We start from the raw sequence: 27,138 nt of genomic DNA, 5'->3' as shown, positions 1-27,138 counted from the left end.
TGGCGTTTCCCACCGCCTGGCTTATGACGTACGGCGTCGACTGTACCTTGCGTCCCGGTCGGTTGAAATTCCCGACTTTCCTTCCGCGCTAGCTCGATGCTTTTCGCAACGTCGCAGGCGTCCGAAAACGTCAACTTGCTTCTCTTCAGCAACTCTGCTTGCGTTGCGCTGTCGCAGAGGCCCACTACAAGAGCCTCATCGAGGAATTCCCCGAATTCGCATGAAGCTGCCAAACGCCTCAACTCCACTGCATATGCTGCTATGGACTCTCCCTGATGCTGGTACCGCCGATTAAACTTGAATCGTTCTGCGATAACCATGGGCTTTGGGGTGAAATGACTTCCCAGCACTTCTACGAGTTCCGCATAAGTCTTGTCCTCTGGCGTTTTAGGCTCTAGCAAAGTCTTCAGCGTCTTGTAAGCCCTCTTGCCTATTGCCGTAATAAACATCGAGACCTTGAGGTCGTCGCTCACCTGGGAGGCCTTCAGGAAGTGCTCGAACCTTTCCACGTAGGACCCAAAATCCTCGTCTCCGTCCTCGACGAACTGGTCGAAACTTCCAAGCGTTGCCATCCCTGTGCCTCGCCCAAACGCTCTCCACGAACGCCGGTGCTTCCACGCACGCCGCGATGAGTTTCACGCAGTACAGCAGGATCACGAACGCCGCGATGCGTTTTACGTAGTCCAGCGGGATCACGAACGCCGCGATGCGTTTTACGTAGTCCAGCGGGATCCCATCCTCGTCGCCAATTATGTTGTAGCCGCGGCGAGCGAAGCAGAGGCAGAGCGACTAAGAAACATGTTTATTCGGCATGCTGGGCCGTACAGCTTAAGAGACCCGCACAAGCGATCTGCGCGCTGACTTCTTAACAAGTGCCACGCTCCCCCTCTCGGCGTTGCCATTCACACCCGTCACAGCATCACGTGACACTACCTACCAATCGCGCACAATGCGATCACATGATACTTCATTCCATTATGTTGTAGCCGCGGCGAGCGAAGCAGAGGCAGAGCGACTAAGCAACATGTTTATTCGGCATGCTGGGCCGTACAGATTAAGACCCGCACGAGCGATCTGCGCGCTGACTTCTTAACAAGTCCACGCTCCCCCTCTCGGCGTTGCCATTCACACACGTCACAGCATCACGTGACACTACCTACCAATCGCGCACAATGCGATCACATGATACTTCAATAAGATGGATCAGTAGTAGTCGCGTGCATGTTCTACAGTGACTATATACAGCACCAAAGCGACCGCTTGGCGGTAGCCAATAAACTAACGCTGAAATTTCGGGAACACTTTTTCTGCTTGCTGCAGCCTCCAGGTCCCGTTCCTAATGCGGCATATAAATTTCACCCCTTAATAATGACAGTTTCGTCCACGAACATTGTTTCCACCGAAAACCATGCTTCACCTTCAGTATTCACTATTCATGTTTAAGCCGAGGGAAAGCTGTATTTGTACTATTTTAGCTGTCTATTACCGTTTTTTTTTTTTTGTACGAACGTGCAACCACTCTTATTAAGTGCCTGAATCCAAAAACTCTTAGCGTATGACGGCGGGTCCTTGGGGTTCATTCCTATAGCGCTTGAGTACTTCAGGCTTGTGATTATTTTGGATGAAGTTATTACTGAATACGCCAGTAGCGTAACCACCCATGAGAACGTTTCCTTATATACTGAAAGCGTGCGGGTTTAACTGGAAATAAACATTGCGAAGTGACAAATCGATAATTGAGCAAAATACGAGTCTGCTTTATATTGTACCGTTCCATAAAAACGTATTGTTTTTCCTTTGGAGGGACACATCAGAAAGTTAGATCAATCAATCAATCAAAGTGATCTTTATTTGTATCAAACAAAATACATAAAGAATATTTGGACCGATAGCCGCGGGCTAGTGGACGGTCCAGTACAGAATGAACTTGATCAGGCAGCCGTAATGAGCACATACAAACACACACAAAAAAGACTAAAACAGACAAACAAAAAGAATCAACACGCACGGTGGAAAATACATTTCAGCAAACAATTCATAGGCAATTAATACAAAACGCAAGCGCACACAAAACGGGGGGGAGGGGGGGAGGGCGGGGAGGCGATCATAACGTAACCCCACCCCTTATGCAAACTCCAAAAGGGGTCTTCGAGGAAAATAAAGTGATGTGATGCGTGCAGACACTACATAACCGCTCCATTGTCATTGATTTCATATTCATTCGTTTAGGATTCTGCCAGCGATGGAAAACTGGTGTACCCGGGGGAAGTCCTCTACCTCAACATAGTGTGGCAGTCTTGCGGCGCACGTGTTTCGTTGTCAGGAGGGCCGGTCACAGCGTGATCGGAGTCAATGATCGAAGTCGATATTTAAGAGCGATAGATATTGGTATGATCCTCCGCTTGAGGCTGTTAGCAGACCATCAGACCGTAGTTGGTCTTCTTCATTAACTTTACGTTCACACAAAGGAGCCAATACCAAGTAAAAGTTGCGCAATAATGCCTTCGTTGGGCTGTGGATGAAGATGGACTCAGTGCTGTAGCATAGTTCCTTCGCGGCAACTCCATCCGACACACCGCTCCTGATACTCGTACACCTACTCCTCCTCCAAGTTTCTCATCTGCGGTGTCCCACGTACACGGGACGTTGCACCAGCATTGCACCCCTCTTCTTTCTACCAAACTGTCTTGGTTGTGACCGAAGTCCGCCTCGCAGGTGCGGTACCCCCTTCTGCTGCTCAACCTGGCGCTGTGGTTTCTTGGAATTCTGATGATGGCAATTGGCGTGGCGCTGTACGTGAGCGGGCTAGAAGAAGACGACGACACAGACGTGCTGACCACCCTCGACTCGACCAGCGCAATCATCACGCGTGTTGAGATCATCACGACCATCGCGGGCGCGTCGCTGTTCGTTGTCTCCTTCTGCGGCTGCGTGGGCGCTCTGCGCGAGAACCGCTGCCTGCTGCAGCTCTACTCGCTCGCCCTCACCGTCATGATCGCAGTCCATCTCGTCTTCGGCGTCATCGCATTCTACGTGCCCGGTGAGTGACACGTCGCGATCAGTCAACATTCTGTCTCCGCTTGCGATCCACCTTTCTGTGCTAAAACAAATGCCACCACTATGTTCGGTTTATGTGCCGCACATTACCATCACACAAAGGCGTCTAGGCATTAGAGACTTTTGGTTTACCGCGGCCATTACCGCTACCGCACACCGTCAGCATAGCACGCTCTGATTAGTTCCTGCGGCGGAGTCCACTGAAATTGAACAGAGACGTGGCGCCATCTGTCGCTCTTGGGGTGATCTGCGCATGCGTGCTGACGCTGACGCGGTAGCGGTGGCGCTAAACTAAACGTCCTTATTAAAGGCAAACAACTAGGACTTTTTAGCGTAAAGCTACACGACGCGGGTCAGAGCCGAGTTACGAGAGAGTCTGCGCCGCCCATTTTACGTATGCGCGAGAGCCGCCCAATTCGAAGCGAACAACCAGAAGTATCATACCCAATCACCATTGAATCGATACTTTAAAAATAAATTACTAAACCTTGTCTTCCACCGCGGAAACGAACTTCCATCCCGTGGATCCCCAGCCCAGCGCTTTAGCACAGCGCCACGTTCCGGATCGCGAAGCGTTGTTCATAATTCCCTTTGTCAGTGAGCATAATAGCGGGATTCCGCGAGTGACGAATGCTACGCCTTTCCTTTCTTGTGCACGGATTATAGAACGCCGGTGAACTTTAATATGTTCAGTGAAATGCTGGCTGTGTTCGATAAGGGGCACGCGATGTACCGCCACGACAAGGAGCTTTCCCAGAGCTGCCGCGAGAGAGGCCCGGAAGACTAAATTTTCCCAGAGCGCACTGCCGCGGGCGCTTTACGCTACGTATATCCAGGCATAGCAGAGCTAAGCGACTGCCAATTTTTTCAGCTGTTTAAATTATTAATCAAATCACATTCCTTATAGTTTCCTCCTATACGTACGGAAAGTATGTAGGTTTTCAAAGCACTCAGGACCAACATATAATAGGAGAGCAAAAAACAGGAAACCGAATCTAAACTGGGTTCAAACCAAGCAATAACATTAGGAGAGACAGTCGAGTGACGCAACATATACTATCCCAATACCTGCAGTGTGCGCGTTGTCGGGCTGAACAGGCGACAGCTTGGGTCGTCATATTACTTTTCTGAAATGATAAAGCGCGAACTGTTATTCCTCAAAAAAAGTGGAGCGAATATCGACGGCTATCTGCGCAGCACCACCATGTGCACATGGTTGCCCGTTGAAATATGCAACCGAGCACAAAAGCAAATTTTAAAGCCACTTGCCATGAAATGAAACGTCTCCCCGCTCAGAGTTTTGGCACAGAGGACCAAGACTAAAGGTGCACCTCTTCAATCAACTGATATTATTATATTTTTGTTTAGCTTGATGCTTGTGCAAGTAACGCACAGCATGTGCTTAATTCAACGATGGACGCCTGCACTTAAAATAAACGGCATACAATTGGATGTAGTTTAGTTGGTTCGAATCCTTATCGCAATCTATTTAGCATGCGAAGCAGAGGCATGCTAAATGGCAAGCGGAATGGTATGCGCAATGAGCGATAGCGTCACAATAAAAGGGCCCCGCCGGGGTGGCGCAGTGGTAAGATGCCCGCCTACTGTGCCGGAGTTCCCGCGTTCGAACCCGACCTCGGCGGCTGCGTTTCGACGGAGGCGAAACGAAGTGGCGTCCGTGTGCTGTGCGATGTCAGCGCACGTTAAGGATCCCCAGGTGGTCGAAATTACTCCGTAGCCCTCCACTACGGCTCCACTTTCTCTCTTTCCACTTTCACTCCCCCTTCCTCCCTTCCCTTACGGCGCGGTTCAGGTGTCCACAGAGCAAGTGTGAGATACTGCGCCTTTCCCTTCCTGTGAACCAACCAACCAACATACAAGAAAAGGATGCCGGCCTCGCTCGATCACCTTTTCTGGGAATATTGCATCTATCTATGCATTCGTCTGGATTTCGAACGGTGTTGGCACGCGCACCATGTGTACTTGAGCACATGACACAGCGGACGATGCGTCATGGAGTCGATAGAGGCGAAACGAAAAAAAAAACATTGCTTTATAGGAAAGGAAAAGCGCGGTAACTGTCTCACTTGTTTTCTGTGCACACCGCAACTGCGCTGTAAGGGAAGGGAGGAAGGTGGGAGTGAGAGTGGATAGAGAGAACGAGGAGCCGTAGTGGAGGGCTACGGAGTAATTCCGACCACCTGGGGATCAGAGCAGAGCCACCTAGAATTATTCAAGGCCTGCACGCTCCATCCGTGACGTCACGTACCTTGCCCGACCCCGCCGGAGTGCGCCTGCTTGCTTCCGCCCGTCGGCTTTTGAGCCGAAGTGAAATAGGCGCTCCCAAGAATTTCAATGTGCGCCCAGTATTTAGCGTCAATTTCTTTCTCATGGCAACATGATGTCCTATCTTAGTCTGCGGTTAAAACCATTATTTAACTGTGTCATGCTGTCATGCAAGCAACAACAGAGTGGGCGACAGTAGCATGAAGAAAAACGTTTATTTCTCAACACTAGCATTCATTAAAAAAAGAACACTGAACAATACACTGACAAATTTACTTGAAATACACATTGAAGAATGACGAGTTGTCATACACATTACAATACACTCACTACCAACAATACAAACAAAACCCTTCAACCAACTTCTCTGCATTATGAAAGTGTTTTGAACTTTCTTTGCTTTTTCTTATTTGACAGTTCATTGTTTAAGAGGTCAGTCTTCATTTGGACATAATTTTTAAGTAATGTGTTCGCTGCTGCCCACAGTATATTGTGATAGACAACATCAGGATGATGACCTTCAGAACAGATATCGAATCCTTCATCGTCTATCACTTCTGCTGTCAAACTAATCAGCAGTTCCCTCTGATGTCTGGAAGCATGAAATTGCACAACATTTTCTGCTGTAGTCAATTTCTCCAGAACAATTTGCATACGCAGCACAGCATCTATGACCACAGGCCTCGGGAACTTCAAACCACCCCTGGTGAGGTTCTCAATTATTATGTGGTGATCCAGTTCCATATCTCTTTCTTGGGCAGTAAGATTTTCTGCGCAAGCTGTGCAAGGAACCTTTTTTAGAGCTGAATGTGCACAAAATCCAGCTATGTATGTAATAGCTGGCAAGCTCGACTCCTTGCTTTTCATGTCTTCTTCTGTTATTTTTATCTTATAGTCTTCTATGAGGCGGCTGGCATCTAATGTCTTGCTGCTAGATTTCCACATATCTTTCATTTCAGGGAAGATAAGTGAGTCTTGCAGCCTTAGCTTCGCTTCCGCCTCATATATTTGCTGGATAGAGACATGGTAGTTTGTTCCACAAAGGCGACGGTATCTTCCAAACCTTTGTTCGAGGCTGTCAGTTTGAAATTTGCCGAGCAAGACATACTCCAAGTGAAGCTCGTCAAAGCAATAGCGGCAGATCTCAATAAGCGAATAAGTTGTAAGCCTGAGTGCAGCATGCGTATCAGTTGTGAGCGCGCCGGTATCCATTCTTACCTCTTTCCATACATCTAACCAGCTGACAAAAGAACTTAGGAACTGCACTTGCACACCAGACAAGCTCGTCACTGGTTCTTGATAAGGATCTCTTAGCCGACGGCCTTTCTTGGGCGTTTTTACGTTTACAATGTGCCACCACTTGAGTATCACATTGATAAAGTCTGCCGTTCCTTCAGCATAGGACAATCCGAGTTTTGCTCCAAGGGACCTCAGGGCTTCAATAACGAATGGACTGAAAACTTTCAGTGCAAGTTTTACGTTCTGTCTTTCTATGTTAGATGCGTGGAGAGCTTTGTATGTGAGCCCATAGCCAAACTTTGACAGACTTTTTTTTTTCAAATTCATGTATGTCGCGCAGTGCCTTAAAAGAAGCGCCATTAATTCGAACTAATGATGATGCACTTGAAAACTCCGGATAGAAAATACATGTTCCAGGATTTTTCTCATTAAGCCAATTGTTCCTCACACATTTTAGTAGATGAACAGGATCCACCACATAAAATAGGGGCCTAGATTTGTCAGCTGGGTGAGGGTATACAATACCCAATCTGTTATTTGGTGAAAACATGGACATCACTTTTCTGTTTATCGCATTGTTGTCTGTGATGACAGCAATAACTGTGAGTCCTGCCTTCTCAAGCTCTAAGATCACTTTTTTTGAGGACATCGTGCAACTGCCTTGCTTCAATGCTAAAGACAGGCAAGATATGCGCAACATCTTTGTGCCCTGATAGCAAACTCTGAATCATAAATACATGAGCAGTTTTTGCTGCATCAGAACAGTTTGCTGCTGTGCCGGTCAATGAGCCACCTTTGTAATCAAAGTACTGCGTCAGATGAATTTCGTCCATCATGAGAATGACAACTTTTTCATGTTTCTTTAGATGATTTGTCCTTCTTTTGATATAGCTTAAGAAATGTTCATCTGTCTGTTCATGCGCAGGACTGGCACGATACTCGCCACAAATCCTCATAACTGTAGAAGGGTGTGGCAAAGTTACTTTGCTAGTACTGCGGACGAACCTATAGGCATGTGGGGAAATGGTATAAAGGATGCTTGAAAATATCATAAGCTCTGCTGGATACCTCAATGCACTTTTATCTTTAAGGAGCAAGTGCAACTGTTCAGTTAAAAATTTAGCTGTTTCCAACTTTTCTTGAGGCAAAAGATCCTCGCTCGTAATGTCATCAAGAAGTGAGCACACTAGCTGAAAAGACGCCTTCACTTTTTCATCTGTGTGACATACAGATGGTGCTTTGAACATTTTTACGCTTTCCAAGAGAGACTCAAGAGAGCGCATATCATCCAGCTTGCTAGGCATAGTTACAACACCAGAAGAAAGTTTTACCTTCCTCCAGAAGGCCGTAACCTCCATAAGGTCACTCACTACAATAGAGCGTTCCACCTCTGGTTCTCCTGAATCACCCGCAATGTGCACGAAAAACACAGCGTTTTGAACAGCCTTCACCATCCAAAAATCGCACACCTGAATATCTGGAAGCCGTGAAAGTAGATCACCATATGACGCCAGCTTGTTTTTACGCTCTTCTTCAGCATGTGCTGCCAGTGACAACTGCACGGCTTCGTCCATATGGGATGCGTCAAGTCGCCTTCGTTTTTCTTCTGGTGCATCACGCACTGGAGCAAAGTGTGGTAGGTAGGCAGGGCTATTGGGGAAAATGGTTGGCACAGCCTCTTGTGTCAGACGTGTAAGTCCCATCGCTGCTTCTACTGTCCTCCCGTCAGATGCTGTATAGCTAGAAGTGGACCGGAGATACTCTGGCTTGAAGTGCAGCTCGCAAACCTTCACAGCAAAAGAAAAGATCAATTATTAAGATTTGGGTTCGTTTACCATCTCCACTGGTATTTTTGTTTTCATATATAACGCGCCGTATAGATCCTTCAGCAAATAGTAATCAAGCAGGGCCGTGTCAAGTGCAAGATAAGAGGCTCGACATCAAGAAACGCAATCGACACAGTACTCCAGACGAGTACAAAAGGCATAAGTGGCTCGCTAAAACTTCAAAATTCGAAATCCCAATATTTCTACCGGAAATGCAGAGAAGCCAACTCTATTTCATTAATATGCGACTAGCTCTACTCGATTTTAGCACGAAGCTAGCAGGCAGCACTGGAACCGAAGGAAATCATTATCACCATTTTTAAACAGTAAACAAAAAGTCCCCTTCAAAAAAAAAACACGTTAAAAAAAAAAAAAAAAAACATGTGTCGGTTCAAGAAACGACATTGTTTTAAACCTTGGCGCCTAGGGAAGAGAACATGCGGAAGTATGTATGTATACATACCTTGGGATCGCGTAAGGTGCAGATGTCAACATCGTCCCGACGGATGGCTCTCACCCATTGCTTTCTTCGGGAAACGTCACCCGGCAACGAAAACAGTCTGACTTTAGGACCGTTATCGTAATTTCCGCGGCAGTTGGGTACGCAGCAGCGACCCATCGCAGCTCTCGATGCACGCAGAAACCTCGCAGATCGTCGTCCCACACCGCAGGCACAGGCCTAACGCACTGATTTCGCCTAGTCGTCGACTTTACGACCAGTTTCAACCTTGTTCGGAAACTCCTCGACACCACCACTTCACTTCAAAGACTATTCGTGCAGTCTGCACGCCGTGTGCTGGATTATAATCACGAAACAGTTCAAGAAATACTACATCCAAGCGCAAGCGTGCGCGCACCCGCCGGTCAACAAAGGTAGAAAAAAAAACGTATTTGACCGTCAACGCCAGCCCCGCCGGGGTGGCGCAGTGGTAAGACGCCCGACTACTGTGCCGGAGTTCCCGGGTTCGAACCCGACCTCGGCGGCTGCGTTTCGATGGAGGCGAAACGAAGTGGCGTCCGTGTGCTGTGCGATGTCAGCGCACGTTAAAGATCCCCAGGTGGTCGAAATTACGTAGCCCTCCACTACGGCTCCCCTTTCTATCTTTCCACTTTCACTACCACCTTCCTCCCTTCCCTTACGGCGCGGTTCAGGTGTCCACAGAGCAAGTGTGACAGATACTGCGCCTTTCCCTTCCTGTGAACCAACCAAACCAAACCGTCAACGCCACCTATCGGAACGCCGAGAAACCTAGGTCCCCTTCGGCTAGGGCAAGGTGTTGTGACGTCAGACCTACGAAAGACTGGAGTGCGGAGGCCTTGAAAAAATTCTAGATGGCGCTGATCAGAGGCGCCGAGATGGTCGAATATACTCCACATCCCTCCAATACAACTCCTCTCTCCACTTTCACTACCACCTTCCTTCTTTCCTTCTCTTACGGTGCGGTTCAGGTGTCCGCATTCAAGTGTGACAAATACCGCGGCTTTTTGTTCCTGTCAACCAATAATTAGTAATAACGCATAATCTTTGAGTGATTATGTCGCAAGTTCGTGTAATCACGAGTTTATCTGATGATTGCGTTCGAAAGAAACAAGCTATAATGAAAAGAATGGATGCATTAGAGGATAAAATAATGTCGCTGTGGGAAGACTTTCGTGCGGGTGGTTTATATAGTCAGTTAATTCCGGCCAAGTAGGTCAATAAGATGTCTAAATTACCGGAAAGGGTAATCACGACGTCCAGATGAGGTCACGTGGTACTCGACTTCCAATGATGTGGGTTTTACTCCCGCTGGCGACGAATTTAAATGTCTGAACGTAAACAAGCGGGAAACGGCGTGATTTGCGTTCACAAATGGGTGCGAATGGTTGGAAACTGTATGAAGAGAGGTAATCAACCAACTGCAGTCTGCGAAATTGCGAGAACACTGCAGAATCTGCAGTGGGGAAATGCTAAATCCAGAGCGTTGCGGCTGCACACGGTAAATTGCGTGCCCCTTGTCGAACGCAACAAGCTTTCCGTTGAACACATCAAACTTCACCGGTGTTCTATAATTGGTTTACAACATTGAAAATGTGCTTTATGTGTCCCTCGAGGAATCCCGATCGCACATCTGGCGGTAAACACAACACTCAGGCTTACACATTTCTGCAGTGCAGATTCAGCAGTGTTCATGGAAAGTTCTTTATTATTATTATTATATTATACGAAATCCCGTGCGTATTTTTCCGTCGTTTTCATGGGCATTTTTATGCGGTATCTCCAGTCTAGGGTACAGCGACGACTTCTCGACCGCAAGAGCTAATGGGCTAGCGAGTGAATTATTGCGAGGACTTAATTGGTTCACAGGAGAAGGAAGGCGCAGTATCTGTCACGCTTGTTCTGTGGGCACCTGTACCGCGCCGTGAAAGAAGAAAGGCAGGAGGGAGAGAAAATTAAAAAACAAAAAAGAGAAGCCAAAGCAGAAGGCTGCAGATTAATTTCGACCATCTGTGGATCTTTAAACGTGCGCTGAAGGAAGGCACGGAGGTGGCGGAGAAAATAATCATAATAATTGGTTCACAGGAAAGAAAAGGCGCCGTTTCTGTCACACATTTTTCTGTGGACGCCTGAACCGCGCCGTAAGGGAAGGGAGGAGGGTGAGAGTTTAGGTGGAAAGAAATAAAGAGGAGTCATAGTGGAGGGCTATAGAGTAATTTCAATCACCTGGGGGTCTTTAACGTGCGCTGGCATCGCACAGCACACGGACGCCTCTTCGTTTAGCCTCCATAGAAACGCAGCAGCCGCGGTCGGGTTCGAACCCGGCTAGTCCGGCACAGTAGTCGAGCGTCTTACCACTGGACCACCCCGGCGGCGCGAGAGAATTGAAAAACAAAAAAGAAGAGCCGTAGTGGATCGCTGCGGCGGGGGCTAGCCTGCCACCGAATTTTTATCTGTTGTAGGCCGTCATTGCAGCCCCCACCACTTCGATGGTGGACAACGGCTGTTGTTGCGGCGCGCGTCTTTCTTTCCCTCTTCCTTTTCTTTCTTGTCTATTTTCTCTTCTGTCTGCACGAGGCAGCGGAAGTGACTCAGCTACAGAGCCAGGAGTAGGCCCGTGCATTTTCTTTTCCTTCTTCCTATAGTCACAACAACATCGCTGCGGAATAATTTCGACCATCTGTGAATCTTTAAACGTGGACTTACATCCCACAGTGCAAGGACGCCTCTGTTTCGCCTTCATCGAAGCTCAGCAGCTGGCGGTCGGGATCTTACCCGGGAAATCTAAAAAAAAAAAAAGAACACAGTGGTCGGGCATCTTTATCACTACACCACCGCGGCAGGAACATAATTGGTTCACAGGAAAGAAAAGGCGCAGTATCTGTCATACTTGCTCTGTGGACACCTGACCCGCGCCGTAAGAGAAGGGGGGAAGGTGAGAGTGAAAGTAGAAAGAGGACGAAGCACCATAATGGAGGATTTCGGAGTAATTTCGACCACCTGGGGTTCCTTAACCTGCACTGACATCGCACAGCAGACGGCGCAATTCGTTTCCCCTCCATAGAAAAGCGGCTGCCGCGGCCGGGATTCGATCCCGCATCCTTGGGAACAGTAGTCGAGCACCCTAACCACTGTAGTACCACGGCGGGTGGAACAGGAGTCTGCTGGGATTGCATACGCTGGGCGTGGAAGTGGATTCTGCCTAGAACGCCGGTGAACTTTGATGCATTCAACGGAACGCTGGTTGTGTTCGACGCAATTCTCGATTGCCAACGCTTTCACTCCACCAGCAGCGTTGAACCCCTCTGTTATTGCGTAATCATTGTATGAGTATGTAGGGGTTTTCGCTTATGCATTAAATTTTCGGTGCTGTAAAAGGTGAAACAGAATGGTGCCATCGGATAGAGCGTCAAAGAAAGGTATGCAAGTTATACAATTGTTGATAATAATGCCAGATGTGGGCAAATAGGTTAAATAATTACAAGCAATTAAGTCCATCAGAAGTCGAAATCGCTGGGAGGGGTAATGTCGACATCAAACGGGGTCAGGTGGTGCTGGACATCTGGTGACGTAGGCCTAACTTCCGGTGGCGGAAAATTTAAATGTTAACGTGAACAAGCGCGAAAGGCCTTCATTTGCGTGCAGAATGGGTGGGAATAGTTTGAGTCTGAACAGAGAGGAAATTAACCAACTGCAGCCTGAAACAATTATGAGGGTTTAATCATCGCTTGACCCTAATGATGACCAAAAGCCGAGTGTTGCAGCCTATTTAACACCCGCTTTCCAATCCGCGGTTCTATTTTATAATGTTTATTTAAATTAGGTTTTGGGGAAAGGAAGAATCCTTATGCATTTGAGTTGACGCCACGGAATTTTGGACACGTACACCTAACCAGGCCAAATTCATATATTTTCTTGTATATAAAAAAAATTAACGACGATTACGGTACTTTCTAATGCGAAATTTGAGCGCAGCTCGTCAGCTGTTCCAGCTTTTCTATAGATTTAGGCAACTAATTCGAGCAAGACATATATGTACAATTACAGACAACTGGTTACGAGGGACAATGGCGACGGCGACGACGACGCGAAACCCAGGAACAGGCGCCAAAGAGCTTAATGCTGGAACGACGCCATTCGAGGCATATTTTGAAAAGCGAAGTTTTTTTGTTTTTTTTTTTACCGTGGTGAACTAGGTGTATATAAGCAAGCTACATCAAAATATGATGCTTTTCTCTGTGAGTGTGTGAATTCTCGGGTACTGCACATGTTACCCTGCAGTTCGGTGTGGGCGCTCGCATTATTCATGAATTATCTTTGCAGTGTGCACCCTTTGTGGTCGCGTCTTCCACTTGAGCTGTGAAGCGTGCCTTTCATAATTGTTTCACACGAATGTAAAGGCGAAGTGTTGGTCACTTGTTTCTGTGGACACCTGAATCGCGCCGGAAGGGGAGCAAGGAAGGTGAGAGTGAAAGTCCACTTGAGCTCTGAAGCGTGCCTTTCAAAGTTGGTTCACATGAATGGAAAGGCGCAGTATCTGTCACACTTGTTTCTGTGGACACCTGAATCGCGCCGTAAGGGGAGGAAGGAAGGTGAGAGTGAAAGTCCACTTGAGCTGTGAAGCGTGCCTTTCATAATTGGTTCACATCAATGGAAAGGCACAGTATCTGTCTCACTCGTTTTCTGTGGAGACAGCAACCGCGCCGTAAGGGAAGGAAGGAAGGTGGGAGTGAAAGTGGAGCTGGTTACGATGGGCAACGCCGACGCCGCCGCGAAACCCAGGAACGGGCGCCAAGGAGCTGCGCTCTAAAAATATTTTTCTTGTACAATTGCCCCGCTGCGGCGGTGCAGTGGTAAGACGCCCCACTACTGTGCTGGAGTTTCCAGATTCAGAACTCAGCTGCGTTTCGATGCAGGCGAAACGAAGTGGCATCCGTGTGCAGTGCGACGAGTGCGCTGTTGTTGTGGCTGTAGGAAGAAGGAAAAGAAAATGCTCTGTAGCTGAGCCACCTCCGCTGCGAAAGATTATTTCGTACATTGAGGAGGGACCAGAGCGTTCGTGCGGACAGAAGCGAAAATAGAGAAGAAAGCAAAAGAAGAGGGAGAGAAAGACGCGCCGCAACAACAGCCGTCGTCCACCACCGAAGCAGTGGTGGGTGCAGTGACGGCCTACAACGTATAAACTTCGGTGGCTGGCTAGCCCCCGCCGCAAGCAGCGTTGACCTACCGTCCCAGCCCCGTAGGGACAGGAACTGCCACCCTTCACCACCTCCTGCATTAACGACTGCGCACGTTAAAGTTCCCGCCGGGATGGCGCAGTGGTAAGTCGCCCGACTACTGTGCCGGAGTACCCTGGTTCGAACCCGACCTCGGCGTCCGCGTTTCTATGGAGGCGAAACGAAGAGGCGTCCGTGTGCTGTGTGATGTCAGCGCACGTTCAAGATCCCCAGGTGGTCGAAATTACTCCACAGCCCTCCACTACGGCTCCTCTTTCTCTCTTTCCACTTTCACTCTCACCTTCTTTGCTTCCCTTACGGCGTGGTTGATGTGTCCGCACCCGCCGGGGTGGTGCAGTGGTAAGACGCCCGACTACTGTGCCGGAGTACCCGGGTTCGAACCCGACCTCGGCGGCTGCGTTTCGATGGATGCGAAACGAAGAGGCGTCCGTGTGCTGTGCGATGTCAGCGCACGTTAAAGATCCCCAGGTGGTCGAAATTACTGCGTAGCCCTCCACTATGGCTCCTCTTTCTCTCTTTCCACTTTAACTCCCACCTTCCTCCCCTCCCTTACGGCGCGGCTGAGGTGTCCACGGAAAGCAAGTGAGACAGTTACCACGCCTTTTCCTTGCTATAAATCAATCGGAGGTGTCCGCAGAAAACAGGTGAGAGTTACGGCGCCTTTCCCCTTCTATAAATCAATCAATCAAACCTCTTAGAGGGACGACGGGTAACTGTAACGGGTATCCCGCGCCTCTGTTGACTGTAAAGGCTAGGGTTTGTGATACTAATGGAGATTAAGTATATAATTTTAGTACCACGGCGTACTTGGAGTGGTTCCAGTACAAGCTGCTTCCGTATGGTGCGTCATCATCATCAGCCTGTGTATACCCACTGCAGGGCAAATGCCTCTGCAAACATTCCTCAAATTATCCTGGTCCTCTGCTAGCTGCATCCGTTTGACCCCTGCGAACTTCTTAACCACATCCGCCCACCTAACTTTCTGCCGCCCCCTGCTACGCTTTCTTTACATTGGAAGAAAAGTGCGCGGTTTACGTCAAAATATAATTTGTTAACAGACAGCAATCGCCGGATAATATCCAGCCTGGCAATAGATTCTGCATTACAGTTATCGCACACGATCGCTGCGTGCTTGAGTGCCAGGCGAACCAAGGTGCGATTAGCGTCGAGCCAAACGCTCATGGGGGCTTATGTTCGTTTTCTTCGTAGGAAGCATAACCTGTTGCAGTCTTTCGTGCCTAAACTCTGAATGCGCAATTTCGAATGATTCCTCTGATTGTTGTCGATCTAAGATATTTCTCTGATGTATTAATTGCATTACCTGTTTGGTTTGGTTTTGTTTGTTTTGTAGGGCCTAATGTCCCAAAGCGACTCAGGCTATGAGAGACGCCGTAGTGTAGGACTCCGGAAATTTCGACCACCCGGAATTCTTAACGTGCACTTTTTTCTCTATTGCAGCATAAGCACGCATTCTAAAACAAAAACTACACTTTGGCCTTTGTTACCTTACTAAAAGTGATTGAGATTAGTCAACTCGTCTAATGCAGAACACCGTGTACCCACATCCGCAATGGCTGAGGAGGCAGCCATCGCTTTAGCCATTACAAATTCAGAGGCAGATATTATCATCAGCGACTCCAAGATTGCCATACACAATTTCGCCCGAGGTAGAATTGCACAATCTACTCTAAATATTCTTAATAAGATTCCCTTCCCAGATAGGGACATTGAATTGATTTGGGTACCGGCACATTCTGGCAACCCTGGAAACGAGGCGGCTCACCAGCCAGCCCGAGGTTTAGTCGGCCGGGCGGTGACCACCTCCGCTCTTGGGACAGCCAAGGATAATCTTATATCATTTCATAATTTAACCCACCAATTCAGCCTTGAACGAAGGAAGTTTCCGCCCCCGCACAAGCGTCTAAGCAAAGAACACGAAATTACCTGGAGGAGACTCCAAACAAACTCCTTTCCAAACCCGGTAGTTCTCTCACATATTTTCCCCAGCCAATTTTCTCCTGACTGTACACTGTGCGATGAAAGAGCTACCCTCAACCATATACTCTGGGGATGCAAGGAGGACCCCCCACCTCCAGAATTAGGAGAAATCGTGCATCCAGATGACTGGGAGACCCTGCTGCGCAGCTCGGACCCGTGCATACAAGACCGGATCCTCAAGCGCGCCTACGAGGTCGCTAACAGGCTTGACCTGCTGGCCATCTAGTAGGGCAATATAACTCGGCCCTATATAACTATCCGGCTAAATAAAGGTTTCTTCTCTCTCTCTTGAGCCTTGAAAACGTCTCGAACATATATGAGTCTTTCTTAAAAGTTAACCCTTACAGATCAAATATCAACATCAGCATGGTGCACAGCCACACGCATTTTATGTACATGAAATCTAAACTCAAATCCATAAACATGCAATATGGCAAGCTTCTATAATCATCCACGGTCAGGAAACGGATAACATATGGCTTTATGGGCAGTTCTTTAAAATGCGCTTCAGGACGTCCCAGTGAAAAATGGCATTACAACAATCAAGAAAATTATGATCGGCTGTTTCTGGCTTCAGACGAAGCAGACAGAGTACTGTCCAAGGAACAAATATCTCTTTATCCTGGAGCCAAGGTTTGACGGGGAGCGTGTCGCTATGAAGTAGAAAAAAATGCTTGACAGTGGGTTGAACAGGTATAATTTTAACTCTTTACAAAACGTCGTTAGTGGCCAACACACAATATCTCGAGTGGTGGATAGTAGGCACTAGCAACATGCTATCAAAAAGATCCCTGTAGTACAGTGGCTGGAACCTGTTGAACTTCTGACATCAAACAGCACATGGGCGCCACTCCGTTTCGCCTCCATCGAAACGCAGCCGCCGGCGGTCGGGATATTTGCCACTGTATAACCATGGCTTTTTTTTTATTGAGCTCAAAATATACAATATTCACACAGGAACTGTAATCCGAATTTGAGTGATACACCAGGGCTAAAATTCATTTAAACATCTCACACTTTCAATGTGCAAGAGCCAGTCAGGTGCTGGATCCCCAAGTGTTATAAGTTTAGAATATCTTGAAACAGTTTCCTTAAGGTATTTTCTAACTGGCCGTGCGTGAAGATCTGCCATTCTGCTTCTCCATAAACTGTGCAGGCCTATGTGGAAATTACCGTTTATAAATAACAGGGATCTTTTAGAACGCAGCTCCTTTAGCACCCGTTGCTGCGTTTCGCGCCACCGCCGTTGTTCCTCGTAACCAGCTCCATAAATAAATAAATGAATAAATTGGATGTGGTTTAGCTTCGGTTAAACCTAGTGTGAAGCGAAAGACGAAGTATGGTTACACATGGTAAATCTCTTTATTCAGAGAAAGGATTTCTTTGGTTATGGCTAGGAAGAGACTCCGGTGATCCATAAAGAAGTTGGTCTTGGTTTGAACTTGGCGTACTCCGAGTCGTTGGCATGGCTGCGCGCTCGATATTGGATCATGTTTTAATATTTTTTCTTTTACATTGTACATTTGTTTCTAAGAAAAGAAAGGCGCAGAATCTAGGTTTGACCTTCAAGGCGACATCGCACAACCCCGGGCTGCCTCCCCGTTGACTGCTCTCCCCTGATGGGGCTGGTACAGGTGGGTCACCGCCGCTTGCGGCGGGGGCTAGCCTGGCACCGAATTTTTATCTGTTGTAGGCCGTCATTGCAGCCCTCCCCACTTCGATGGTGGACGACGGCTGTTGTTGCGGCGCGCGTCTTTCTTTCCCTCTTTCTTTTCTTTCTTTTCTATTTTCTCTTCTGTCTGCACGAGGCAGCGGAGGTGGCTCAGCTACAAAGCCAGTAGCAGGCCCGTGCATTTTCTTTTCCTTCTTCCTACAGCCACAACAACAACAACTCCCCGTTAAATTAAATTGGCTCATAGGAAGGGAAAGGCGCAGTATCTGTTACATTTGTTTCTGTGGACACCTGAACCGGGGCGTAAGAGAAGGGAGGGAGGAGAGAATGAAAGTATGAGAGAAATAGGAGCCGTAGTGAAGGTGCACGAGTAAATTTTTAATAATTGATTCACAGGGAACGTGCGATGTCAGCGCACGTTAAAGATCCCCAGGTGGTCGAAATTACTCCGTAGCCCTCCACTACGGCTCCTCTTTCTCTCTTTCCACTTTCACTCCCATGTTCCTCCCTTCCCTTATGGCGTAGTTGCGGTGTCCACATAAAAAACAAGTGAGACAGTTACCGCGCCTTTCCCTTCCTATAAATAAATCAGTTTTTTTTTGTGTGGAAAGGAAGGCGCAGCATACATTTAGATAATAATAATAATAATTATTATTATTATTATTATTATTATTATTATTATTATTATTATTATTATTATTATTATTATTATTATTATTATTATTATTATTGGTTCACAAGAAGAGAAAGACATCGTGGTGTTGTTATTGTTGTGGCTGTAGGAAGAAGGAAAAGAAAATGCACGGGCCTGCTACTGGCTCTGTAGCTGAGCCACCTCCACTGCCTGATTTATTTGTAGGAAGGGAAAGGCGCAGTAACTGTCTCACTTGTTTTTTGTGGACACCGCAACTGCGCTGTAAGGGAAGGGAGGAAGGTGGGAGTGAAAGTGGAAAGAGTGAGAAAGAGGAGCCGTAGTGGAGGGCTACGGAGTAATTTCGACCACTTGGGGATCTTTAACGTGCGCCGACATCGCACAGCTCCGCTGCCTCGTGCAGACAGGAGAGATTGATTGATTTATTTATAGGAAGGGAAAGGCGCAGTAACTGTCTCACTTGTTTTCCGTGGACACCGCAACCGCGCCGAGACAGGAGAGAAAATAGAGAAGACAGAAAAGGAAGAGGGAAAGAAAGACGCGCGCCGCAACAACAGCCGTCGTCCACCACCAGCGGTGGCGTGTGCAATGACGGCCTACAACAGATAAAAATTCGGTGCCAGGCTAGCCCCCGCCGCAAGCGGCTGTGACCCACCTGTTACTTGATTCTCACTTGTCTGCAAAAGGAAGGGTGGCAGTTCCTGGCCCTACGGGGCTGGGCAACACCACCTAGACTGACTAAGGCCTCTTCATATCCTCCTTCTCCTCGCGCCTACGCCATCACACTACGACGGAGCTCTTTCGTCGTCTCCCGTCTCGGCGCATATCCAGGAGGCGGGTGCGAGGGGTGCGAGTGGTTAGTCTAGGTGGTGTTGTTCATGCTCCAACTACAGTGCGAGATTTCGCCTTTGTGCAACGTGTGTCGCAAAAGTGTTGCGGATTTTGTTTTTTTTTTTTTAGAAATAGGCACTGGATGAGTGGCGGTGACAGTTCTGCGCTGATGCTGCAGTGTTTTCATCAAGTGTGCACGTTTTGAGAATGCCTGGACATTGCTTTCTACCGCGGTGCCGAGGAAACTATGATGGTGGGGATACAGTGAGAGTCTGCACGTTCCCATCGGACCCAGTGAGAAGGGCTCAGTGGATAAAAGTCATCCATCGTGCCGATTTCACACCAGGAAAGCGATCGGTGGTAAGGCAAATATTCCTCTTTACTATTTGTTATCGACAACTTCTTTGCATCATTAACGCTACATAGGTACTCCGAGATTATGTGTACGGGATTCATACCTTAAAAATAAGGGGGACTTTAGCGAGTACACTTTGTCCACGACAGTATGAGCCATTAAAGGCTTCCGCCTTAAAAAGAAAGTTTCCATAGCTATGGTCCGAACCTTATTTTATACTACGTGAATGTGACTTAGAGACACGGTATTACTGATATTGAGTGCGCGCGGACTTTAAACTAAATTGCGATCATTAGAGCCTTAAAAGGTAGGGCTGCTGTTTTTTGTTTTTTTTTACCTTCAGGTACTGCATCCTCCTAATGTCTGATTTCACATTCTAGGTCTGCGAGCGTCACTTTAGGCCTGCGGACATGGTCGACAAAACAAGTTACATGGATGTGAAGACAGGAAAAGTGATTGAAGCTAAGCTGAAACTGGTACGACTTCTACCTGACGCAGTACCAAGCATACTCCCAAACTGCCTAGCGTATCTTTCTGGTCCAGCTACAAGTGCCTCTCGAGAGGCCCAAGATGACAAGAAGGCGCGTCTTGAAGCAGCTGCAATACAGGAAGCCATCAACCAGTCCATTGAGACGCACCGAGAGGAAGAACACAGCAACAGAATTGACAGTTTTCAGGCTCTGTTAAGCGGTCTTCCACGCATCCTGGCTTCGGAATTTTGGAAAGTTGTTTCCTATCCTGAGTGCATACTGTTTCTAAATCTCGGTCTTGATGGTGCTCCAGCTATCAGAAAATCAGTTAAAGTAACAAATGACTTGTCCATAAGGCTGTTTTTTCAAGATGTAGAGGTGACCAAAGTTGATGGTGTAAACATTCCAGAAACTGTAAATGACATTCGGTGCCTAACAAATCTACTAGAAGCCATTGAGAGATTTGATAAGGTGTCTGCCTTCAAGCCCGTGGATAAGACAGATAGCACACTGACGCTCGTGCATTCCCTTCTTGAGGATGCTTTGAACCAAGAAATGCAAAGCGAGGAGCGACAGGATGCTTTGACCTTCTTGTTGGAACAAGTACCCCTTCTTTTCTAGCAAATCGTCCCGCTACTGTTCTGAGTTGCCCGTATTTACGTGCCTTTTATTCACCATTTCTCCTCACACCTATAAATACTTGAGAAGCTACGGAGGTCTTATTCTGCCGCATGAATCAACTATCAGACGTGTCTGCGGTTCATATGCCGTCAGTCCAGCAGCTGAGCAGCAGGACGCCTCATTCCTGTCGCATGCAAAAACGGTTGTGACAACAATGAAAGATCATGAGAAATGTGCGGTTCTAATGATGGATGAAACACATCTACAGACGGTATTTTGACTATAAGGGTGGCACCATTGTCGGCATGGCCAGCAACAGCTCAAATGCAGCGAAAATGGCACACTTTTTCATGATTCAAAGCCTCCTTTCATCGCAAAAAACCGTCGTTCACATTTTACCAGTTAAGCAAATAAATGCACAACGATTGAATGCTGTCCTCCGAAAAATCATAAATGAACTTGAGGAGGCTGGACTTCGCATTGTCGCTGTTATTACAGACAACTCCATCAACCGTAAAGTAATGTCTTTCTTTTGAACTTCGTCAAAACTCAGCAGCTCATACTGGCATCCATCAGATCCCACACGGCTTTTTTTTTTTTTTTTTGTTATTGACCCCGTTCACCTGCTAAAATTTGTTCGCAACAACTGGATCAATCAGAAGAGCTATGAAACATGTATGGTTTTTCCTGAATTTCTGGACCTATGCACAACGCCGAAAATTCTGACCGCATCATTCAAGTCATTGCATGACCTTCACCTCAAGAAACAAGATCTATTAATCAAGGATGCTCCGACGCTCAGCAAAAGCTCTCAACCCATCAAGTATGGAGAGACAGAATGTTAAGCTTGCGCTGAAGGTCTTCAGGCCCTCCACCATAGCTGCCATTGAAACATGTGGTGAACGCTACGGTCTCCAGCATGCAGCTGGAACAGCAGAGTTTCTGAAAATCATTGCAAAGTGGTGGAGGATTGTAAACGTCAAGTCACCCAAGAAAGGACAACGGCATCGTGATGTGTTCCAGAGTCCTGTAACACAAACATCATCTCCACAAGTTGAATTTCTTCAGAGTATCTTCAAATGGCTTGACCTGTGGCAAAGCTTGAAATCTGATACTGGAATTCTAACACGGGAGACGAACAGTGCGCTTCGACTCACTACGGAAGCGTTGGTAAACCTCATCATCTACTGCCTCCACGACCTGGGATTTGACTACGTCCTCCTGGTGAAATTCAGACTGACTGCTTGGAGGCGCGTTTCGGCAAATACAACTATCTGGATCCCAGTACCACATTTCCATTCGTCAGGTGTACGAATCAGAACGAAAGCTTCGTCTCCAGGCAGCCCTGGAGCTTCCAAAAATGGATGAAGGGGCGCCGGTAATTAAAACTGACGAGCTCGTGTTAGGCAGCTTCAACATAGAAGTAAATGATGACGACTTCGAACACAAGGAACCAACTATTGCTGCCACTACATACGTGGCCGGTTACTGTGCACACGCTGCTCTTAAGAAGCTCTCATGCACAGCCTGCAGAGCAAACCTAGTTGAAGACCGCGACATTCAAATTGAGAATGATGACATTGTTCGGAACATGAACCCGCGGAGGTCTCAAATTTCCAAAACAAGCTGTCGTAAATGCTGTAGTGAAAGCCGAGATCGTGCTTGATAAACTTCGTAGTGAAAATCATGCAATTCAATTCCATGCACTGGCGAACCAAAAAGAAGTCCTTTTTAATTTGACAAGCAACCTGATGAAAGATGAAAATTTTGAAAGATGAGAAAATGGTCACAGCCCGCAGCAAGTGATGAAATATGTGCAGCAACCAATGTCCTGCTAAAGAACTATTGCAAGACAAGAAACGGTCGGCTTGTGCAATCCAAGATTGCTCAAAAGCGTAAAATTAACACTTTGAAGCCTTGATAATTTTGACTTTTTTTGTGACATTTGTCAAAGTTTTTCTCTAAACTTGCATATTTTAATAAATACTTTCATACTCGATACAGTTTACGAATTTATTGAGCTGAAATCAATTCTAGAGCCAAAAATAAAGTCCTCTGCTGATCGTGGAGTTACTTGTTTTGAGTGCTATGAAATCATTGCGAAGCTTCCTTGCTATTTGTTTCCAAAACGAGTACAGAGGCTACAGAATGTTCCAGCGTTTATAGCGCTGACTTTCTGAAGCTATGTTTATATCCGTAGCGTTATACCAACACTGGCACAATAAAAGCAGTGCTTCTGGCTTTTCATAAATCCATTTAGATTATGTGCTGTTTCCGGAAACTTTAATCTTCTTTAGAAAATCCGCTGCACGAATATACAGACGTTTACTTGCAATATTCGAGCCAACTGAAAAGGTATGTATTACCTTCCTTCCTTCCCTAACGGCGCGGTTCAGGTGTCCACAGAAACAAGTGTGACAGATACTGCGCCTTTACTTTCCTGTGAACCTATTATTATTATTATTATTATTATTATTATTATTATTATTATTATTATTATTATTATTATTATTATTATTATTATTATTAAACAAAGGGGCTTAAAACACCAAACAATGTTTTCGCACGCGGCAACAACCTCAATTCTAGTGAAACAAGAATAAGCCCGCAGCAACGCGCAGCAGCGCGCAGCTTCCGCGTTCGTCGTAGTGTGATGACGTCACGGAGGAGCGGAGAGGCCTTGAGTAGTCTAGGCGGTTTTGGGCTGGGACGGTAGGTCAACGCCGCTTGCGGCGGGGGCTAGCCAGCCACCGAATTTTTATCTTGTTGTAGGCTGTCATGGCACGGTTGGGCCACAATTTTGTAATCACGTGCGTATTCTTTCTGACACCGTCTTTTTTTTTTCTTTTTTTTTCAGTATTGAATACGGTGACAGCTTTCCTCCAACCGATCTATATATACCTATGCGTAATAAAGTTTGAGGAGTATGCCTTTAAAAATGTACCCAACTCTGTTGCGCACGACGTCTCGCAGGTGGCATCAAGAAGGTGATAGAGAAGACGATGACCGACTCACTGATCGTCCACTACCGCGACACCACGGACGCGGAGAGGCTTATTGACGCCGTGCAGCGCAACCTGAAGTGCTGCGGCGTGTCGGACAGCAGCTTCAGGGACTGGAACAAGAACATGTACGTGCGCTCATGATTTTCGCTTTATCCAGTGCTTAGCGTTTTCCTGACGCACATCGCCCAGCCACATAATTTCCGGTTATGTCCAGACCTTCTCGTTTTGACGCCACAACAGTAACTGCACATAGGAGCGCACACTCGATGTTGCTGTTTGGTAAATGCATTTTACGTCACGCTTCTGTTACAGTGCGATGTAGGCAACAAGTGGGACTGTCGAGTAGGGAGTGTCCACTAAGGTGACAGTTTTTTTACGATGTCCGAGTTTATTTCTGTCGGTACGTTTTTTTCCTTGCTCTTGTGTAAATGGTACTTATATAAAGAATCGGCAAGAACGTGATGGGCTTCGCTCTGGAGAACGAGTAAATAAACATTTAATTTCGAAAGGGTTGATCACTTCAAGAATACTGATCGTAAATTATAGCCGATGAAAAAGTTCCAAGCCGTTCAACGCTGCTGAGCATCGACATCGAGCGTTAGCTGAAGAAACACCACTGTTGAGGGCACCCACCGCGATGGTGGCAGTGCTGCGTACATTTAGCGAATTGAAATCGCTTCAATTATATGCCATTTATGATTTATTTATCTTTATTATGCATTCACGTGGTATGCGTGAGGTCACACACTGTCTCAACGCTAACGCAAACACTGTTTTCTTTCGAAGGGATTAAGGGCTTTTATAGAGAAGTCGTAGCAAGTGTGCGGTTTCTGTCAGCGCGGTTCTCGAGTGATTATTTGTCAACAGTAAAGTGAAACAAACAGTACTGTGCATTGTGTGACATTATGTTCACTGTGCCTTTGTACAGGGCCTTGTACAATGGAGGCCCACGTGCAGATATGTTAAAAAGGGTAAAAAGAATGCAGGTGACGCCAGAAGCAAAATCCTTCTTTTTTAAATTGCACACTGGAACCTTGCCGGTAAAAACATTTTTGGAGAAAAAGCAATTATCTATACCATGGGGATCACATTGTTTAATATGCAGGAAGCCAGAAACAATAGGCTTAGGCCATGTCTTTTTTTACACTGTTGGGAATAATAATAATAAAATAATAATAATAATAATAATAACAGTTATTATTATTATTATTATTATTATTATTATTATTATTATTATTATTATTATTATTATTATTATTATTATTATTATTATTATTATTATTATTATTCCCAACAGTGTAAAAAAATACATAGTATAGCTAATTCCTTTTCCTCCAAAAGTGTTTTTTTACCGGCAAGGTTTGTGCAATTTTAGAAAACAAGGTTTTTGCTCATGGCGTCACCTTCATTCTTTTTACCCTTTTTAACACATCTGCACGTGGGCCTTCATTGTAAAAGGCCTTGTACAAAGGCATAGTGAACATAATGTGTATATTTTTGGGATCTATTGCAAAGAACGCTAATGAAATATTTTCCGCCAGGCTCGCATGGCATCCGGTACTTATGAGTAGAAAGTGAGGATGGGGTACCATTTGATTTAATCTTGCTCACGGGCTTCCACTGTATAAGGCGCTCAAGGATGGCGGGTTACCATTGCGATAAAGACGCGCGGCCTGGCAGAATTTATTTTCAGGGAAGCGTGCACAGGTTTTGGCAGTTCAAAAAGCTGCAGCAGAACCTCCCGAGTAGCTTGTGTATGCGTGAATTTTAGTGTGTCATATGTAAATAGCATTTGTGTGATTTTCGTTGACTTTGTTTTCGTAAAATGTAATGGGTTGACCAAGCAATAGAGAAAAAAAGCAAACACCTGTTGCAACCGTAATGTCAAGGGTCGATAGCGGCACCACCCCAAAATTGCTGAATATTCGAGGAAGGAACAGCTTAGGAGGAGCGACGTAGGGATTACACCGATTCGAACTCCAGAATAATGACCATTCTTACTGTAAAGTGCGATGAAGCATATGCAGACAGAAGAGGTCTTCGCTGGCGTTATGAAACCATACGCAGAGTAAGGTGGCACATTACTGCGCCCCTGTTGGCGGTAACAGTGATCGCCACTGTGTTCGCATTCGCAAACATGCTTCATATTTCGAAGTTAGCTGAGTCTCAGCGTGAGGGCGTGTGACAGGGAGCGTCGGAGCAAGCGAACTACACATGGCAATGCGCGCGCGCACACGCAGATACTTCAACTGCACGCACCTGAACCCGAGCTACGAGCGCTGCTCCGTGCCCCACTCGTGCTGCAAAGCGAACAAGACAGCGGCTGCCCAGTCCGGCGCCGACCTGACAGCCAGTCTGTACTGCGGCCGCAATGTGCTCAACATGAGCGACCACGAGGCCTGGTACCGGGTGTACATGGATAGCTGCAAGGAAGCGGCCAACCGGTACCTCAAGGAGCACGCGTTGGTACTGGGTGTCGGATGCCTGGTCGTGGTCATCGTGCTTACCTTCATAGAAATGATCACCAATACGGTCATCGACGAGATCGACGCCATCCTCAAAATATATGATAATATAGAGGCGGCTATTAAAAAACGAAAAAAGTAGCGCCGTGCGATCTTTCCCAGACTTTGTGTGTGGCTCATTTCCTTGTTTTTTTTGTTTTTTTTTTTGCCCTGGCGCAGCGGTGCAGTAGTTTCGGCGTTCGACGTCTGTGCACAAGGAGGCGGGATCAAATCCCGGCCGTGGCGGCCCCTTTTCAAGGGAGGCGAAAATAAATCTCCAAATCTTGGTGTCTTTGTTGTCGTTGTGGCTATTGGAAGAAGGAAACGAAATTGCACGGGCCTGCTACCGGCTCTGTAGCTGAGTCACCTCCGCTGCCTCGTGCAGACAGAAGAGAAAATAGAGAAGAAAGAAAAAGAAGAGGGAGAGAAAGACGCGCGCCGCAACGACGGCCGTCGTCCACCACCGAAGTGATGGGGGCTGCAATGACGGCCTACAACAGATAAAAATTCCGTGGCAGGCTAGCCCCCGCCGCAAGCAGCGGTGACCTACCTGCCCCAGCCCAATCAGGGGAGACTTAGTCGGTGGGGTGTAAAGTAGAAGTAGCGAAAAAAACAGCGACAGTATAGGAACACTCAAAAGGTATCACTTCTTCTGTCCCTGTTTTTTGTGCTGCTTACTTTAATTATGGCGAAACGAAAGCTCGTCTCCTGTATGCTGCACGATGTGGATGCACATTTCAGAACACCAGGTGGTCGAAATTTCCGGGGTCCTCCACTATGCGGCGTCTCTCATACCCTGGTCGCTTCGGGAGATTAAACCCCATAAACCAAACGCTTATTCATTTCATTTTCCGTGAACCTCTCCCTTTATACGGGTGTCCGACCTGAATTATTAATGCGAAAGAAT

At 46.8% G+C, this 27,138-nt stretch overlaps 2 protein-coding genes and 1 pseudogene across 2 annotated transcripts; 2 read left to right on the top strand and 1 right to left on the bottom strand.

Annotated features, from left to right (window-relative positions):
* Nucleotides 1-2,524: 2,524 nt before the first annotated feature.
* LOC146186680 (tetraspanin-33-like) lies at nucleotides 2,525-26,334 on the top strand. The gene is made up of 4 exons (XM_084608080.1): nucleotides 2,525-2,533; nucleotides 2,716-3,040; nucleotides 23,696-23,852; nucleotides 25,968-26,334. Exons 1-4 carry the CDS (start codon nucleotides 2,525-2,527, stop codon nucleotides 26,332-26,334), a joined length of 858 nt encoding a protein of 285 aa, XP_084464206.1.
* Nucleotides 5,716-9,253, bottom strand: LOC146186682 (uncharacterized). The gene is made up of 3 exons (XM_084605721.1): nucleotides 8,872-9,253; nucleotides 8,292-8,369; nucleotides 5,716-6,486 (listed from the first exon to the last, which is right to left on the bottom strand). Exons 1-3 carry the CDS (start codon nucleotides 9,025-9,027, stop codon nucleotides 5,716-5,718), a joined length of 1,005 nt encoding a protein of 334 aa, XP_084461847.1. The 5' UTR covers nucleotides 9,028-9,253.
* On the top strand, nucleotides 19,484-22,643 carry LOC146186681 (uncharacterized; annotated as a pseudogene).
* Nucleotides 26,335-27,138: the final 804 nt, after the last annotated feature.

Source organism: Amblyomma maculatum, chromosome 6, assembly GCF_055883805.1.
Source record: "Amblyomma maculatum isolate TAMU_Amacu chromosome 6, ASM5588380v1, whole genome shotgun sequence".
Classification (NCBI taxonomy): domain Eukaryota; kingdom Metazoa; phylum Arthropoda; class Arachnida; order Ixodida; family Ixodidae; genus Amblyomma; species Amblyomma maculatum.
This window is presented reverse-complemented; position numbering and strand designations above follow the sequence as displayed.